This window comes from Branchiostoma floridae, chromosome 1 (genome assembly GCF_000003815.2).
Source record: "Branchiostoma floridae strain S238N-H82 chromosome 1, Bfl_VNyyK, whole genome shotgun sequence".
In the NCBI taxonomy this organism is placed as follows: Eukaryota; Metazoa; Chordata; class Leptocardii; order Amphioxiformes; family Branchiostomatidae; genus Branchiostoma; species Branchiostoma floridae.
In genome coordinates, this window is record NC_049979.1 from 19,513,653 (window position 1) to 19,532,588 (window position 18,936).

General features: G+C 39.2%; 2 protein-coding genes across 2 annotated transcripts; both read left to right on the forward strand.

Moving 5' to 3' along the window:
• Positions 1–1,323: 1,323 nt before the first annotated feature.
• On the forward strand, positions 1,324–6,320 carry LOC118412038. The gene is made up of 8 exons (XM_035814672.1): positions 1,324–1,684; positions 2,122–2,390; positions 2,672–2,807; positions 3,208–3,542; positions 4,085–4,211; positions 5,948–5,992; positions 6,180–6,230; positions 6,316–6,320. The coding sequence occupies exons 1-8, from the start codon at positions 1,504–1,506 to the stop codon at positions 6,318–6,320; spliced, it is 1,149 nt and encodes a 382-aa protein (XP_035670565.1). The 5' UTR covers positions 1,324–1,503.
• Positions 6,321–6,327: 7 nt separating this feature from the next.
• Positions 6,328–17,890, forward strand: LOC118412115 (adhesion G protein-coupled receptor L3-like). Its single transcript, XM_035814796.1, has 25 exons — positions 6,328–6,367; positions 6,739–6,816; positions 6,908–6,961; positions 7,211–7,264; positions 7,539–7,580; positions 7,749–7,883; positions 8,108–8,239; positions 8,895–8,992; positions 9,307–9,513; positions 9,808–9,879; positions 10,048–10,159; positions 10,601–10,872; positions 11,217–11,287; positions 11,978–12,089; positions 12,256–12,347; positions 12,496–12,598; positions 13,069–13,222; positions 13,391–13,469; positions 13,675–13,741; positions 14,079–14,200; positions 14,763–14,889; positions 15,166–15,207; positions 15,346–15,435; positions 16,647–16,825; positions 16,988–17,890. The coding sequence occupies exons 2-25, from the start codon at positions 6,759–6,761 to the stop codon at positions 17,109–17,111; spliced, it is 2,598 nt and encodes an 865-aa protein (XP_035670689.1). The 5' UTR covers positions 6,328–6,367; positions 6,739–6,758; the 3' UTR covers positions 17,112–17,890.
• Positions 17,891–18,936: the final 1,046 nt, after the last annotated feature.

Below are 18,936 nucleotides of genomic sequence, written 5' to 3' on the forward strand. Positions count from 1 at the left end.
CATCAGCAAGGGCAATGACCCTGATTCTCACTTATGCAAATTACTTCAAGTGACCAGGTTCCACGAGATATAACCATCATACACGCGAACTTGACCTTATACACGCTAATAATGTTGATGCGATCATGTGATGTGCCACGCAAACCTGAATGAAAACGTATGATTTCTTTCAGGACGAATACAAAAGATTATAGTTCCCGCCAATGTTGGTATTCAGACATGCAGTATTATTTGCAGTCCAGTGGACGTGGCGTTTGCGACATACCATTGTCTGTCCCGTCTGCCTACATGTACACTCAAACGTTAACCTGTCCAAAAGAACAACAGGTTTTCTTCCATCAAATCCTGTGAACAAAGAGTTTGTTAACATAAAGAAGAGGACTATACTGTCGCCGAACAATTCAACATTTTAATTAATGGCCTGCTATGTCAATGAGCGACAAATAGCTAATACGTAAACTCTATCTTACAAACTAGAGTTCAACGACCCCATACCTTCGCCAAAGGGTACTAACCTTTGCAAATAAATACGCATTTTAAAGACCTCTCATTAATCATGCAAAAACGGCCTCATTTCCATATATCATACCCTGTCCACCCAAATAGCACAGGTTAGTCAGAGTATGGCAACAATATCTTAGGAAAGATAGGATCTCCGGCAAAATGGTCCTTTGCAGCACCAACCAAGTCCAAACTTACACCACTTACTACCCACCTCAAGAACTACTAGTATTTACCATCAAACCATATCACTTGAAGAATACGGGGTGTCAAACCGGACGTGCCGCCGCAGTATCGTGGCAAGCCGCTAGGACTCCCGTTATTAAACTCGACCTTGTTAATTCGACACTTAAACACCTACTAAATACCATGACGATACATCCACAGCTTCACGAGTTATGAACACATACGACCACAGCTGCAGACACTCCGCCAAAGCATGACCGAAAACATATAACCTTCTTGGCGAAGGTAACAAGCAGATGTTGGGAGATGTTGTTTGTCAGAGAAAAGTGCCGTGTAGAAACCGTAACGATTTAGTCCCCCCCCCCCAACATCTGCTTGTAGATTGAAGAATGATGTTTGACTCGCTGTACCGTGTACATCATCATTGATAGCTAGCAAGTAAAAGAAGCAGGATATACCAAAATTACATGGCGCTCGGCACCATTTAGTCAATAGACAAAAATGACTTCACACGGGGCGTTACTGGGGTTGAAAGAGAAGGTTCAAAGGTTGTGCAGCATTGTGATCGGCATCGTCAAACAGCTCCAATCTACCCCTCAGGCCAAAAAATGATTATAGGATCTCGTCGGACAAGAATGGAAGGACGTCAGTCCACGTCAATGCCGATTGTTGAGTCGGTCTGGATATATCATTTGGCCCTCATTCAGTGATTACTCTATGTGGCACAAAACTCAGGAAACATGCAAGTAGAAACGGTACAATTGAATACCGGAGTCGACTAGACCCGCCTGGATGTGTCTTACCATCCTTTAGAAGATGGAAAATTGGGGAAAAGGCCCACGAGAAGGCATTGAGAGGGAGTTACAGCAGAGGAATGTGACCATGAAGAGGACAAGGTCTGATCAGTTCGCAGCGGTCGTTCTCGCCATTTACGTCGTGTTCACCACTGATTTACTTCTAACTGTGACTGTAGTTCACGGACAGGATAGCAACACAGGTAAGAATATTTTTGTTGCTGTAACCTTGACCGTACAATGAATAGGTGCGCTATCTCTATTTCCAAGTTACTTGTACTCAATCTTGATATGACCATGACCGGCATAGGTGTATGTTTCACAAGCATATACATAACGTTATAGGTTTTAAAAGGGCAATATTTCTTACTCATAGTTCTCAGATGTTAATGGTGATCGGAACGCTGATAATCATTTGAAATTTTCTCTGGGGCAATCGTATTTTGATCGATGATTATAACAAAAAGTTTTGGAAACTTATGCTAAGATTACGTCTAGACAACATATAACGTCTCGATATTACCATGGTATTTTTTTCAGACAATCCTTACCTTTACATTATTAAATTATATGATATTGATGGTGAAGGCAAAGTTCCTTAGAAAGAATGCTGAAATGCAAATCGTATTGTTGTTTTCAGAATGTAAGTGGTCACTTTTCGGTGATGAGCAAAACCTGTACCGTCGAACCAGCCAAATCGACTGGGGAAACACGCAGTGGGACATTGTTCCCGTGGAAATCTGCTGGGGAGGGGGGTGGAGGTGTTCCATCGATTCAGAATGGTTCTTGGAGGACGGACGGTGGAAGAGTCTGTCGTCTCTGGAAACATACAGAAATTCTAAAGACGTCTTCAGGATATCCTACCAGGATGTGACAAGGGGACGGTGTCGAAGAAAAAGATTTGTCGAGGTGAGAATATCTTTAAGTACATGTATGCTTTCATAACGTCGTACAGAAAATAAGTTGTGTCATGTGATGTATCCTAATTTAAGTGAGTTTCTGTTACGTTTACAAATATATGTTGGTGTCATTACAGTACGAAAAACGTCATAATAGAAAATACACGCGTAATTCAAACAAGGCAATAATGAAATCTACTTATTGAATCAAACTAAGTATGAATATATTCGATCATCACTCCCACTAGTGTTATTCTGATGATAATTGAATATTGCTTCTCTTTGTTCTAGTGGAAAGTCAACACTAGCGATGCTACACTGACTGGACTGGTCATCAAACTGAACATTATCTGCAATCTTACCTTTAATATCTTTACGCACTCACACACGGACTGCCTGACACTACGGCCAGCAGGGAACGAACTAAGTAAGTGTTCAATATGAATCTCGTATAGCTTGCAACAAATACATAGATCTTTAATGATCCATGTACAGAACAACAAAACAGTAAATGCCAAAGGATCACATCCGACAGTCTTAATAATGTCAGAGTGTGGTGGACGTTTTACTGAAAGGGTTCTGTTCTCTTAGTTTACATTTCAGACGACCTGTTGTTGTAGTTTTGTGTTTACATGTTGTGAAGAATTCCAATATACGTAGTTTGCACGAAGTGTTCCTGCATATTTCATGCATTCCCGTTCCTGCTAATGATTTTTACTAAATCTAGGTATGCTGGAGGATTCGGTTGCTTTAACACCAGAAAGAGAGCAACTCTAATCATGTTAAAATGTGTTTTGTGTGTTGAATAACGTACATTTCTACAACAGACTCGACCAATGCCACCAGTGTTGAAAGCAACACCATAGGAGCTGATGACTGTGGGTGGGGGTTCGTGGATGAGAAACAAAGCCTGTACCGTCGGACCACACCCTTGCACTGGGGGGACACAGACTGGCCGACTACCAACGTGACAAAAATCCAGATCTCCCCAGATTTCTGCGATGCCTGGACATGCTCTGTTCAAGAACAGTTCTTCAGCAGTAACGGACAGTGGCGGGCGCTATCGTTTCTCGGACAGGAGGGTGTATCGGACGATATTTTTCACTTGTTTTACAAGGATAAACGCCACCTAGGGAACTGTAGCAGACAATGGTTCGTTCAGGTGAGTAGCAGTTACTAAGAACTAAAGGAATGGGTGAGAACACATGTACATGTCAGAAAATCTTTGTCTGATGAAAAGTCATTCTTAGACGTGTATTAGAACATATCCCATACTTAACAACAATGTATAAACTTTTAAGTTTTCGTGCATAAAAGGTGATAAACCATCGGTTACTTTGATATAACAAAAAGACACTACAACGCACTAACGTGAAAAGTCCAACAAGAAGACACTGTAACACACTAACAGGAAAAGTCCAACAAGAAGACACTACAACACACTAACATGAAGAGTCTAGCAAGAACACACTACAACACACTAGCATGGAAAGTCCATCAAAAAGACACTACAACACACTAACATGAAAAGTCTAACAAGAAGAAACAGGTACAATATATTGACAGCATCCAGTTAGTCCTCGATTTGATAAAATAAGAGCATACTTCATATCTTTAACGTTGCTTTGGTATAGATACTCTGTGAATCAACAAAGATGTTGTTTGTCTAGTGTAGTAATGATGGTACATTTCTGTTTTATTTAGTGGCATTACACTGAATACATCGCCCAGTTACGGCCCCTGTTATTCCAACTCGGAATCACCTGCAGCTCAACAGGAAAACACACGGAGACAGAGTGCATCACATTTGAGACTGGCGATGCTCGCAATGGTAGGGATGTCTTCGTTACAATTTTGTTTTCCATATATGATTTGTCTAACTTGTTTAAAAAAGCGTAACTATCATTATTGGGTCCATTTATTTGCAGCTGTTTCAAGTGTGAAGCTAAACGTAAGTGTTGCAGTGCCAGCGGTGTTGTTTTAATGGAAATAAACAATTCATACACCTGTATAGATAGTATAGGACTCAATGCAAGCCCTCATAATCCCCAGTCAATGTTGTTTGGTATTCATAGTTGGTCGTTATGTGTCATTATGTGTCAAATATGGGTCCGCTCCGTGCAAGTCACTGGATAGCTTCAGGGGCAACCGGTGATAATTACTGAAAATATGTGACCTTTCCACTACGGCGGTGCTATCGTCGCGCGCTCTCTGCGACAGATATCTCGACGAATTTTTACTTTGAAGATTGAATTTTTTACGCGTTGTGTTTTTTGCTGTCTTTTAAGTCACACGTTTTCATTTTGTATGATATACCCAGTGTAAAATCAAATTTCCAAACATTCGTAGAGCGTAGCGCGATCGCCGTCTAGCTAGTGGGAAAAGGAAAAAGTTAGAAAAGGAGGACCAAGTCAAGTGTGAACCATTGTCAATGCTGGATGTAATCTTATGGTTCTATAATTCTGAATCCTAAGCTCACAGTCCGAGCTGTGCATATAATGGTGGTCGTACTTTGTGTAGTTTCACGCCGAGTTAAATGATAGCTATAGTCTTCATTCTTGCGTACATGTAAGCGCCTCGCCTGTGATATTAAAGGGCTATATCGTGCCCTTAAGCCAAGGTGCGTCATACAGAGGCAAACAACAATACGTGTCTAAACTCGCTTGAGTGAAGGTTTGGGAAGCCAAATCTCACATAATCAAACTAATGGGACAGTTAGAGACGCCATTGAATTCTGAAATTGTTGCATACCAAATTAGTTAGAATAACTTGAAAGAATGATGTCACACAGTGGACTTTGCCTCCATGATTGATAGGTGAAGTCACCAGTCTACAAAAGGCACAATGCGCATGGCTACACAATTACACCTGGCAGCACAATGTACATGGCAGACAGGAGGCAAATCTATTATCAATGACATCGGGTCTAGTACGTGGCAAGGTTCATGTCGAAAGCAAAAACAATGCGATAAAAACTGGCAGTTCTGTGCTTTTAAAACTCATCGCTTGCAGTAAAATCACAGCCTCTGCTAGGAGAACCTTGTCTCTACACAACAGCTAGGATGAGTGACCTTGCAACGATAACTGAAGTGACATTTTCAGTGATTATCGCCGGATACCCCTGAAGCTGCCCAGTGGCACACACAGAGCGGACCCAAAGTGTGACACGTAATTATAATGGTGAAATGCTAATGTCCAACAACAATCATTATGGCCATGACTGGGAGACCTCAAGGAATGCATCGAGTCGTCTACTAATTCTAAACAGTTTCTTTCGAATTCTATTCTACATGTTTAAAGTCCATACCCGCTACAGTTATGTTCAGGCTTACACAGTAAGTGAACAGAAATATTAGGTAAACGCCCAAATTGCAACTGGCATGGTACCAATAACATGAGTATGATAGGGTTCAATAACCACATATGATGACAGCAGACAAAACATACCTAAAACCACATTTGATATATTGCAACGTCATAAATGGAAAATGATAATTTTCCGTCACAAGGCCATGTTTTAAAATCCTCAGTGACTGTAACGTATACGTATGATTTTTGTTTTTACAGTGCCTGACCCTTCAACAACAAGGTCCACTTTAAGCAGCAGAACTAGTGAGTCATCTCAGTGTTTTTATCACTGCTTGTACACTGTTACTATTTCGCGAGCTTTTGCAAAATATACACCTATCTATGATTATGTTTACGTTCTGATTACATTGTATTGGCCAGTAACAAATCAGTGTGAAAGTGTATAAAAACATATACCCAAATATGGTAATCACATTTTACCTTTTGACAGGTCCCGCTGCCTCCACAACGTCAACACCTGCAACGTCCACGTTGATGAACAGTAAGCCGGGTTTAGAACTCATTCTAACACATTTTTGTCAATTCACATCCTTTTTACCTCTCTTTCAAACTGTGGCTACAAGCAGTGTAAATTTTCTTCTGTCATCACAGATCCATCTACAACTACAAGAAGGTCAAGTAAGTTTTGTAATATTTTCAACATCATGAAAGGTTTTTTCTCTGACATTTTAGGCACTTGTCACACAGCAGGTTGTTGCCTGCCATACAATCAGGATGCTTTTGATAATGAGTTTTCTTTTGTGTTGGAAAATTACCCCTGTGAAGGCCCGATGCAACAGTTTGCTCATTTGCCTATTGTAGTCTGTTACTTATTTTGATTTGCACCTACTTTGGCGCAAACTTTTTATCGACTAAATATATGCATAAACAAAACGATGATTGATTTCTAAAAAAAGACTTCTCTAAAGTTGTCTACATAAATTATGGTTATGACAACTTTCCTATCCTTGAGTATTGCGATACATCGTTTCTTATTTTCCTTGGTATAGGTACTACAGCTACTACCACCATGGCCTCAACATCTATTAGACCATCAACCACACCAACAAGGTCCACAGTGGGGGCTAGTAAGTTCTTTTAATCATAAAGGCCACATGTAATTTTCTGGACAATGTTACTCATTGCCAACACTGACTAACCGATCTCTCAATAAAACAGGTCCGTCCACTACCACAGCCTCAACAACAGCAAGAATATCAACAATGGGCAGCAGTAAGTAAATTTTTCGAGTCTTTTAAAGTCAACATTTATGATATGTGTTGTAACTTTTTCTCTTCTGTCGTGACACCACCGTCAACAGTTAGTTTTGTAAAGTATCTTCATAAATTTTCATTGGCTCCTCAACTCTTTTGTGTTTTTATCATACTTATTAATATCTATTAGTTATTGATACACGTACACTAAAATTTGGACAACATGGGCTACTTTACTGTTAACTGTATAAGTTTCTTCTCTTATTAGGTACGTCGACTGCCACGCCTTCAACAACCACAAGACCGAGTACAGTACACATCAGTAAGTCTTTTCAAGTCCTAGCTATAATGCTGAAAGCATTGTCCTTTACTTGATATGACCTTTTTTATACATATACTTCAAGCTAACGACTGAAAACCCTACTAGGGGTGCACATGTCCTAACCAGGTCATAGAAAACATTTCTTGGGTCTTTTATATTAGCTACCTTGTTAGAAGGCTGTAAAAGAACAAGAATATTTCATAGGGAATGATGAGTGGTGTAAGCTACATTTATTTCAGTCATTCTTGTAACTTTTATGTTTACGTTACCGCAGGTCCTTCCACAACCCCTGCACCAACCACAACACGGCACGCAGGTTCTGACATTTTCATCACGTTAACTTGTTTTAAACATAACGTTATGTTTTAAAATTTGAACTCCTCTATGATACAGTACAATAATTCTATTCTCAATAATAGGTTTACTATATAAATCATATCACATCTGAAAGGCTTTCTCTAACTAAAAGCCAACTCTCTTGCAGCTGCAAGTACATCATCATCATCAGGTACAACGCACAGTTACATCTCTTCAAAACCAACGGCATCCCCTACGCCACTCCCCACCTCCACACAAATCACCACCCGCACAACCTTAGCTCCAAGCACAAGTATCGCGAGTAAGTTATACATCTGTATGTTTAAATGTTTCATACAAAGGACAAGGCTTTACGAATACATAGCCTGGTAACTACACTTTATTTAGTAATCACATCAAGATGAGATAATTTGATGGAGAAGTCGTAAGTATCTCTATCAATCAGATCTCATTGGGAATATTAGAGAGAACAAGCCTTGATCTTTTATGGCTAACGCATGTTCTTTTACCTTGCCTTCCAATTAGGGACGGAAATACCAGTTAAATATTGTCCAGAATTCGAACCGACAATCGAATTAAAGAGGCTCGGAGTCTTCGTCTGGCCGAAAACAATACAAGGAATGGTGTCCTATCAACCATGTCCCAATGGCACCGTTGGTAATAAGCTACACAACATTTGCATTGGGTGTGCTATATGGGCGACTATTTGTTCCTCTTCTTATCACCTATGTGTCTGTCAACACCATCCATAAAGATACAGATACAGCAAAGCACATGTGCTACAAATAATCAGAATCTAAACACCTCTTTCTCCTCTCAAAGCAAAATTCCAGACTTGTTAAAAATCTTTTTACTTCCATCTAGCTGCCATAATTTCCATGTTGCCCTTTTCAAGGGGATTACATTTGATGATACATTTCTGACTCCTCTTGTGTCTGGTACCCTTGTTACGTGACTGTCCAAACAATTTTAGATAGGTCTTCTCACAACCACACAATGTTGGCTCGTCCTTTGAGGTATTTCACATGGTTTTAGTTCCAATATGTTCCATTTCCTTTTGGGGTGCCAACCATCAATCATACGAATTACTACGATGCCCACGCTCGCCGATATAAAAATGATATTAAACTTTGACATTCCATGCAAACTCAAGTAACTCCATGCAAACTCGACAAGTAAGTCTACATTTCAAATCAGTTGCAGTAAATACGCCAACATAGCAAGAAAAAATACTAGATTAGATGTGTGTTCTGATTTTATCATAATTCATGACTTCGTTATCACCTAACGTACGTATTGTGTCATTTTCTAGGTCAGATACAACTGATATGTGGAGAAGACGGTACTTGGCAGGGGTCGCCTGATCTCTCCAATTGTACCACACACTGGATTCAGGAGCTCCAACTGTCTGTAAGTACAAGTACCAATATTCTGTAAGACGTATTGATGCATGTTTTGTTAACTGTTATAACTAGATATGATATTCGGATTCTCCTTCCGATATTATATACAATATCATAACTTGGCAAGCTTTTTATTTGAAGGAAATTAAAGTTAATCAAAGGGTGATTGACAAAAATTAAAGAATTTTCATTACGACAGGCTTGCTCTGCAATATAACGTTACGTTGACTCTATGTGTTTTGATTGTCAACATTCAGTCTTGCACTGAAACACAAAGTCGTTTACGTGGAAAGAACTCAATTCTATCATAACATTTTTCAGCTCGCTCGAAGGGTTGACCCAGAGGACGTCCTCCTCGAGATGACTGACGGACTAGTTTCAGAAAAACCCGTTGAGGCATTTGACATCATCAAGATCATTAACATAATCGGCGTCATCCTGGAAAGACAGGAAGACGAGATGCAGTTCAGTAACGTAACACAAGGGGGCCAAGAACACATGAGAGAATCTCTTATAGAGTTTGCTAAGGTTTGTGTATTGCCAGTGCTAACTACTTACTGCTTTTTAAAGTGGCACTTCCATAATTTATCTTTGGCTGTGACTGGTCAGTTATACAGCCTCACCATTTATTGCTAGTTTTAAACGTTTGGCATATATAGTCTTTGCAATATTTAGTAAATAAACATTGGAAAAGTTTGCTGTGGAAAGAGTTCAATTTTGTTACCAATTATATTCTTTGCCAATAAAGAGGATAATGCCAATATCTTCTCACATTGCCGAAAAGACAAGAAAGTATATTCATTTAGCTTATTTTTACTACAGAGGATTATAAAGTCTTCAAGTTCTTTGCTAAAGAACGCACTTAACAAGGACTGGATGAGCATTGAGCCTTTGGTAAGTTGCGATTTCTTGCTATGACCATGCTATCATCATTTGGTATTTCTTTAGCCATATTTATCAATATAGATATTTGCATGTGGATATAATGCAGTTATATCAGAGAAATCTTTGCTTTTCCTTTTTTGTTTCATCGTCTATTATCGTTTACGATGGCTCTTTCAGGATCGCAGAATTGAGGCGGCCGCAGCACTATTGGCTAAGGTAGAGAAGCTGGGTATCCTTTTGGCCTCGAAGTTGCCCAATAATACCATCTCAATCATCGACGAAAACATAGGTACGTGTCTAGTCTGTCTGCAAGACTAATCCAGTAATCGTATGGTTCTAAACCGAACATTCCACCTGCCATGTATTAACTATCCTCTCATACTAGGCCCACCGCTCGGGTATATCAAGCCGTGAGCTAAGCGTTCCTGCCTGTACATGTGACCTGTTCCCATTGCTTGTAGTTGGAAGGAAAGTTTTCAGCCGATTATCTCTCCATTTGAGATCAAGAGACAACGTAATTGGCTGTTATCTCTCCTTTCAACATCAGAAGGGGTAATATTTGATTGGCTGGCGGCTATTCAGCTGGCTCAGCGAGAATGACGTACCGGCGTCGTTGCTTGAGATAATCTAACACAAATGGCGGACCTGACATTATAGGATGTGTATAAACATCGTGTAGATATAACCAATGACTCAATGTATCCTGATGACGACTTCTGTTCTCTCTTAGTGTTTGCAGTCGGTGTTATATTCAAGAAAGACCCCACCTTCCCTGATCCAACGAAGTTACTCAATACGTCTTGGAGCGGTGTCACAGACAGTATCACCCTGCCCCAGACTGACCACCATGCCGTGGCGACCCTGTACAAAACCATACACTTGTACCTAAACTCCAGTTCCAACCAGGTGAAAAGTGTCAACTCCCGCGTCATCGCGACAACCCTCGTGAACGGGACCATCCAAGATGGCGACAGAATCACCATCTTCCTGGAACATGACAAGGTATGGTACACCATTTCTAAAGATGGTTTAATGGCACCATAACTGAACCTGAAAACTTGTATCAAGAACACCAGGAAAGTAACATAGAAATAACAACTCTTTGACGTAATATGTTTATCTCAAGTTCCCGTACAACAAACAGTAGATGCCTTTCCGATGAATTCCTCGGCGTAGTCTTCAATTTTCTTACAATATGCATACAAATGTTCTCCCAAACCACATCAAGTGCTACAGTTGCATTGCGAAGAATATCACTTTCAAAATGTTATCTATGTTTTCATGCAAGTTGATTAATGACACGTATCCTTACAAATACAACCCTCTATACTACATTTCTTTCACAGAATCTAAACCAATTGAGGAACGCTACAGTAAATGTTACTTCGTCCTGCTCCTACTGGAACTTTCCCAGCCAGTGAGTACTCGATGATTTTATACATTAGGTATGTGTAGTAGGGCTGGGTATCGGTACAGCGTACCGGTACAAAACCGGGTTTTTCTTATTGGACCGGTCCAGAAAAACCGGACCGAAAAAAATAGGTGGACCGGATGTTGGACCGATTAGAAAATTAACGTATCATTTTATCAGGTATTCACACGTTTTGGCGCTTGCAGTTGGAAGAAAATGACAAGAGGGAAGTAGAGTAGAGTTTATAGTAATTTCTACCAAGGTTTACAGTCAATCGCACAGGTGCAGTTAGCGTTGTAGTGTTTTAAAACGCCAGTGTAAGTCTAATACCCCACCAAACAGATTTCTTGGTAGTGAAATGGACCATTGGTATGAGTCATACTGAATCAGGTCCAGGTTCAGGTCCGGACCTGGACCTGATCCTTTGGACCTGAACCGGACCTGGACCTGAATTTTCTGTACCGGTACCCAGCCCTAATGTGTAGTATAATGCGAGATACGTCCAATAATATCTCGGTGACCAAAATGTGCAGGCAAATTATTCTCCCTATGGGCCATATAGCCAGTGCGCATGTACATGTAGTAATTCTGCTAAAGACTAGTTCTTGGCGTAAAATGCGAACCATATAGCAAGTCTACATTGCAGTACCACTAGACACTTTTTCTAAGAATGATGTTTACCTCTCTTTAACCCAGGGATTGGGCAAATGGCAGTTGTACCGCGAAGGAGATTAACATGACCCACACCACCTGCGAGTGCACCCATCTCACCAACTTCGCCATTTTGGCACGCGTGGTCGGAGATCATGTGAGTACAGGCAACGTACTTTCTGTTTTATCTTTAGCAAAAAGAATAAATACTAACAGCTACAAGAGTGGTAGGCTATGTACTAGTATATACCAGTAGAACAACAGATGTTTTAGATAAAGAACGTTTAGTCGTAAATGCCGGCTTAAATATGATATATTTTCAGGATGAATTTGCACTTCATGTTATAACTTGGATCGGCTGTGGAATCTCTATCGTCTGTTTCATCATCTGCATTTGTGTCTTCCTGGGAAGCAGGTACGTCTAATACTTCCTTTACATGACACTTAATATTTGAGACGGCCCTGTGCCTAGCCTTGATAATTGGCGTTATCATATTGTAATATACCTATAACAGTTAACTCGACATGATTTAATTATAACCACTTGTCACCATCTTTTTCAGACGGGTCCGTTGCCCTCGAACCATCGTCCATGCAAATTTGTGCATTTGTCTGTTGCTTGCCGAAATCATATTTTTGGCTGCCGTCGACAAAACACAAAATAAGGTGCGGTGCCTTAAAATCATTTTAAGTAATGGATGGAATTCTCATGTTTTAGGTTTAAGTTTTTATATTCCTTTCTAGATGCACGCAAGATGCCTATAGCCCGATATTATGTCTGCTGTCGCCATTCTTTTTTCATGACAGTACAGTAAGGCATTTCACAGTTCCAGCACCGCGGGTATCGTAGGTTAGGTCAGAGGTTAAGGCTCCTAACACGCAAAAAAGTAACCAGATGATTACACATGTAGACAGTTTGTTTACAGCCAATTATTACAGATTGGGGACCTTAAACTTTGACATTAGACAACAGTACATCACGACTACACGTTCACACTCAAATGAGGTCTTGAAACTGTGAGATGGCTTAATGCATGCCCCATGTTAAATACTAGTTGTAATGCACAATGATGCGAGGTTCAAATTATAAACGTTAACATTAACCAATGATCATGAAACTTTTCATAACAATACAGGATGCCTGTGATGTAGTAGCCATAATTCTTCACTACCTCTTCCTGGCCGCTTTTGCCTGGATGTGTGCCGAGGGGATGGAGTTGTATGCGTTACTTGTCCAGATCTTCAACCTCCAGAACAAGAGAGTTTACTACTACCATCTCATAGGCTATGGTATGATATGGTCAAAATACTTACAAGCTCATAGATGCTGTTTGGTAAACAGATGTGTTCTAATCTAACTGTGTATCTATCAAATATCATTAATATAGAAACTTAGACCAAGAACCTACTTTAAGCTACCGTTAGTGGACACATAAGGACATTTTCGTTTCTGTGTAGGAGTACCTGCTGTAGTGGTGATCATTTCAGTGGGTGTCAATTATATCGAGGAACTGGATGGATATGGCACGGACAGATAGTAAGTATTTTCTTCCATGGAATGTTGAAATTGTACTTAAAAAATAACCAGATGTGATATTCTTGATATTTTCGTTCTGTTGTGTCATATCTAATATGCTCAGGATCTTTTTTAGGAGAGTTCTATCATTATTGTGAAAATCAATGATTGGATTATGATTTGAATATTTTATAATCTAATTTCGTAAATGTCATTATTTGTCCAGCTGCTGGTTGTCCGTAGAGAAAGGCTTCATCTGGAGCTTTGTGGGCCCGATGCTCGCCATGATATTTGTGAGACTTATATATATGTGTCTATTGCATTTTAAGGTTTTCACATATGGTTGATAAATACACGCAAACTGTAGACATAGTAGACTCTTAAAATGCTTAACTCGGTCGTTTGATTTATTTTGCATGATGATGTAGTATTTTACCTGGATTCAGGATTTTTTTTTTTTTGGTAAAGCAATCTTTATGCATTCCAGCTACTCACATGCCTCAACTTTTACATCTAACAGTAATGGTACATGTTGTATAACCAAATACTTTGTAGTTAGGCGGTACTAGTGTTACGTTCCTAGCTGCACATTTGACAATTATATTATATAATTTTCTTGTACAACGTCAGGTGAACCTTGGGTTCCTGATCATGACCATGAGGCTGGTGTACATACAGAGAACCAACAGAGAACTTACCAACACCAACACTGACAAGTCTTCAGATAAACAAGGGCGGGGAAAGAAGTTCAGGTAAACAATACAACGATACGAGCCATACAAACTTCGAATTCAGTGCCGTACTTTGACTTTTACTTAATAGCTTAACAATACATTGTTTATGTAGCTACTCTTCCTGTGGTCCTTATCAGCAAACATAGCAAGACACAAACTTGACACACAGGAACATGTACAAACCATACATTATACATACAATTCGTGCTAAAAAGATAACTTAAATACTATTTGAGGTCATATACAATGGGAATAATCTATTGCTTTTACAATTTCAAACCATTCCATGTGTTGGACATTCTGTACAAAAACCTTTTCTTTTGAGCGTTTGTTCTGGGCTTTGGTAGTCTGGTAGTTTGGGATTTTGATGAACGTGTTTGATATCTATGTGACTGCTGAGACCGGAGAAGGTCGATATATACAGCCCATGTCATTAACATAAGTAGATGCAGTTGAATGAAGGTACTTTGACCTTAACCTTATAAGACACATCAATGATATCGTGTCATGACCGACCTATGCACCATAAGATACACTTGTAGTTGCATTCTGAATATCAACCGAAAGTATTTGTTGTCAGGTTTTGGATCCGTGTGTCCGTGAGTCTGATCTGCCTCCTTGGCCTGACCTGGATGCTGGGCGTGTTCTACATCAGTAGTGAGACAGTGGTGTTTGCCTACTTCTTCACTATCGCCAATTCGTTTCAAGTAAGTATGAATACCACATACATTTTCTTATTACATTTAGTTATTTTCTTCTTGGAATTTTCGTTTCCTATTACCAAGTAGTATCGCTAAAATTGAAGCAGTCTGATGAATGTTGAAAAGAGAACTAACCAAATTGAGTGGCACATCCCTCATTTCTTTACACAGCCCCACTAAAAATAGACAACATGATCATGACCTCCTTGGACGAATTGTTATAGTCCATCTTTGTACAATTAGACCTTTGTCTGTATAATTCATGGTTCTATTTTGTTTCAGGGTTTATTCATCTTTATCTTTCACTGCCTGAAGAATGAAAAGGTAATTCTTTTGACTATTACCAATGTTGGAATAGATTTATTCACAACGGATCGCTCGTATTCAATTCCTCCCCAAGTAGTATTAGAGTTATTTTGAGATTAAAATTTACATAAGCGCGTACATATGTACCATGTGTAGGTGCAGAAGGAGATACAGCGTTACTGCTTCCCCAAGAAGAGTAAAATACAGAGGAGGCGGCCGACCGGCACAACTTCCGGGGAGTTACTGGTGAGTGAAAACTTCATTGCTGAGAGAGATAGCCACTAGGATATTGCTGATAACTTTTCCCCTGATAGAATTTTTTATTTGATCCACAACCACAGTAGAGTCCATTCCAAGACACCGTGCGGATGTTTGTTGACATTTTTTAGAATTGATTTTAAAGTTTTGTAATTATATGCCTAGGACATTTGATACTTCAGAAATATTTTTAACACTGTTTCAACTTTATAAATATTTCCCTGGTCCTGTAAAACTTTGGAAATATTCATGGTGTGGAATTGGATACTTCTAATGGTTTCTAAATAATGATAACAGCATTCTACCATTATTTACCATTTTCTACCATTTTTTGTAAATGGTTCGGTGGGCTGGGAAGATAGTAATTCACACATCCTTGCAAAGTATGGTTGGGTGCCATGCAACAATGGCCCACCACAAAGGATCCACCAGTACCCAGCAGTGAAATCTAAAAATATACAGATGCAACAATAGGGCTTACTTTTATGGGGGCAATAAACTAATTTTACCATTTGGCCAGGTTTACCATTTTTTGTAAATATTTGTAAATGTGAAATAATCACAGAGAGGTTTCACAATTATTCTAAATAAAGACATTTTTGTACAGTTACTTTCAAAATGTTTCTAAAATATTCAAAGAAATTCAAATAAATGCGTATTTTCTTAGTCAATTTTTTGAAAATAATTTAATTATTGTGGCTCAGATATTCTTTTATTCAAAATAATTCAGACTAATTATAAATATCGCCTAAAAACCCTCATGGTGTCTTGGAATGGACTCTAGTACTAGTCATAACGCCCTGTGGTGTTGGGATTCAGATCTTCTACGATACGTCTTAGAAGCAATACAGTCTGACTTTACATATTGGAGATCATTAGGTTTACATTCACATCGTAAGCAAGAGTTCTCGTATACTATATTATTCGGTTTATGCTAGCGCTTATACCATGTATTTTTCCTGTGCAAGTAGTATGAGAGCTGAATGGGGGATAATGAAAATAAGAGACACATAAATAAAAAAGAAAACGCGTTTTTAAAAAGTATTTGGACTGAATATTGGAATTAAATACATTTTATAACTTGAAGAAGAAAATCTGTAAATAAAGACGTTGTGACATAAACATACCAGGTGCTGGGTATTCTATACTAAAGGTAAAGATGTCACAAACTCATTGGGTATCACCTTCTCCGTACACAGGGCAGCTTTAGCTCTAGCTCTAGAGCCGCTGCTAGAAGAGGAACAGAGACAACAAGTATCGGCAATGTAGGCACCCCTCTTCGTAGGGACGGGAGGTCGTTTATAAAACCAGGGACAAAATCAATCAACACGACTGATCAGAATTCAGGAACAACGGAAAGGCCGATTGCCCTGAAAAGGTATAAATGAAGAGGCCAAACTCACAATGTATATTTTGCATGCAGTCAACAAGTATACATGCATGACATACTAATGCACATACAATGCCGCTTAAGATTACAATTTGCCATGTTTGTGTACATCATCTTACGTCTGTCTGTCTGTTTGCTTTCCATCAACAGTAACGGTAACTACCACAAAGGACAGGATCAAGAACTCTCCTCATCAACATCAATGGTGATCAGTTTCGAAGGCTCTAGGAAGGTTCCACCCAAATTTGCTGTGAATGGGGACAGCATGATGTAACGTGGGCAGTTAAGTCATTATCGTATAGAATATCCTAAGTTCTACTGGCGTATGCAATATCAGTTTAGTTAGTCAAAGTTCTTCCCGCACCAGACCATAGGGCGGCGCCCATCTCCGTTTTCATAGCCCTGGGCTGCACAGCTTTTCTGCAAGCACTACAGCAGAGGGCTAGTCACTGTTGTTGGTGTGTGTGTCTGTGTGTTCAACTGCCACACTCTTTTCCAAATGCTGATTGCTGATCAGAGGAAGCATTGTGTACTACCTTTTAGAGTCTTAGGTATCACTCGGCCTGGATGGAATTCACGATCTACTGTATGTAAGGCGAACAATGTCATTTGCCCATAACACCGGTCAAATGCAATATACAGCGTACTACATTGACGAGGCTTAGGCGAATACGAAATTGCAATACAGAGACCCTAGATTTATGGAGTAGCTCCATCTATTACGGCAGTTTGTTACGTTACGTTGGTTTGACCTATGCGTCTAAAATATAAAAAGGGACGCATTGTTACGAGATAAGGTGTCATATATTCATAAATAGAAAATTGGCACTAGTGGGTCATAATTGTATATCACGCAAAATGTGCATAATTGTTCTATTTGATGTATGGATGTAATTTCATCAGTTGACTGTTGTAGTTACTATAGTAGAACGGTGCAATAAATCATGGGAATCAAAATTTATGACTTGTATTGCAACTTTGCCGGTAAGATGAAAAGAACTTTCTTTGGGAAATTTTGCAGTATGTATTATACTTTCCCGAAAATATGTACTTTTTAATTCACCTACTAGTATTTATTTATAAAATACGTTATATAGAATCATATACGCATCCATTTACCTTTCATCGGATTAATATAAAATGTGTTTGTTTTGGAGAAGTTTATCTATATCTATCTCTGAGAAACATAATCACCACAAAGGTGCTTAACTGTGTCCAGTATATAACTTAGACATACAAAATATTGCGAATAAAATGTGTTAGTTTTGATGAAATGTGAGTCTGTCATATATTGACTTACCATGTCCCAAGTTTATCTAGCTATGCCTGAGAAATATAATTTCTATCCCCACAAAGGCGTTCTAATTTGTCTAGAATGTGACTTAGACAAACAGAAAAGAAGGAAGTATAACGTCAAATTGAACGAATTTACTTAGATCTAAGGGCAGAAATGTCAAATCAAAGGCATGCAAAGCAACTTAGTATTGTATGCTGGTTAGCCCAATCCTTAAGTTATACATGGCTAGAGATTTCCTGATCAGTCACTTAGAACATCGCTTTTAAACAATATTCAAATTAGTTATAGCATAGTCGGAAGCTTGGGGTTGGCAAATACGTATACGGGCAGTTGTTTTGATATTTGTAAATTTTACATAGAGTCCTGTGTGACTTTTAAATGACGAAGAAATGAATGAATTGATTGATTGATTGATTAATTAATTAATTAATTAATTGATGAAAATGAGAAATGAACAGAGCTCAATAAGGTTGCACAGACCATGCTGATACGTCGACAGAAAAAGAATCCACGGTCGCTACTAGCCCCCGACTGAAACCTCTGCTTGGAGAATACCTGATGAATTAGTCCACGCTGCGATGTGAAGACTAAAGTCTGCTGGAAGAAATGGTGTAACGAAGTATACACATGTTGCGTGCTCCATAGTCTACTGTCTGACGTCCACTCTCCACAGAAGCTTGTTCTGTTGTGACATCGTCAATCAACAATGTATAAACAAACATTGATGTTGATAGAGATGCACAAAGACAGCACAAGAACGGATACGCCACGAAGAATGTATCGGCATTGAATCATTGTGTTC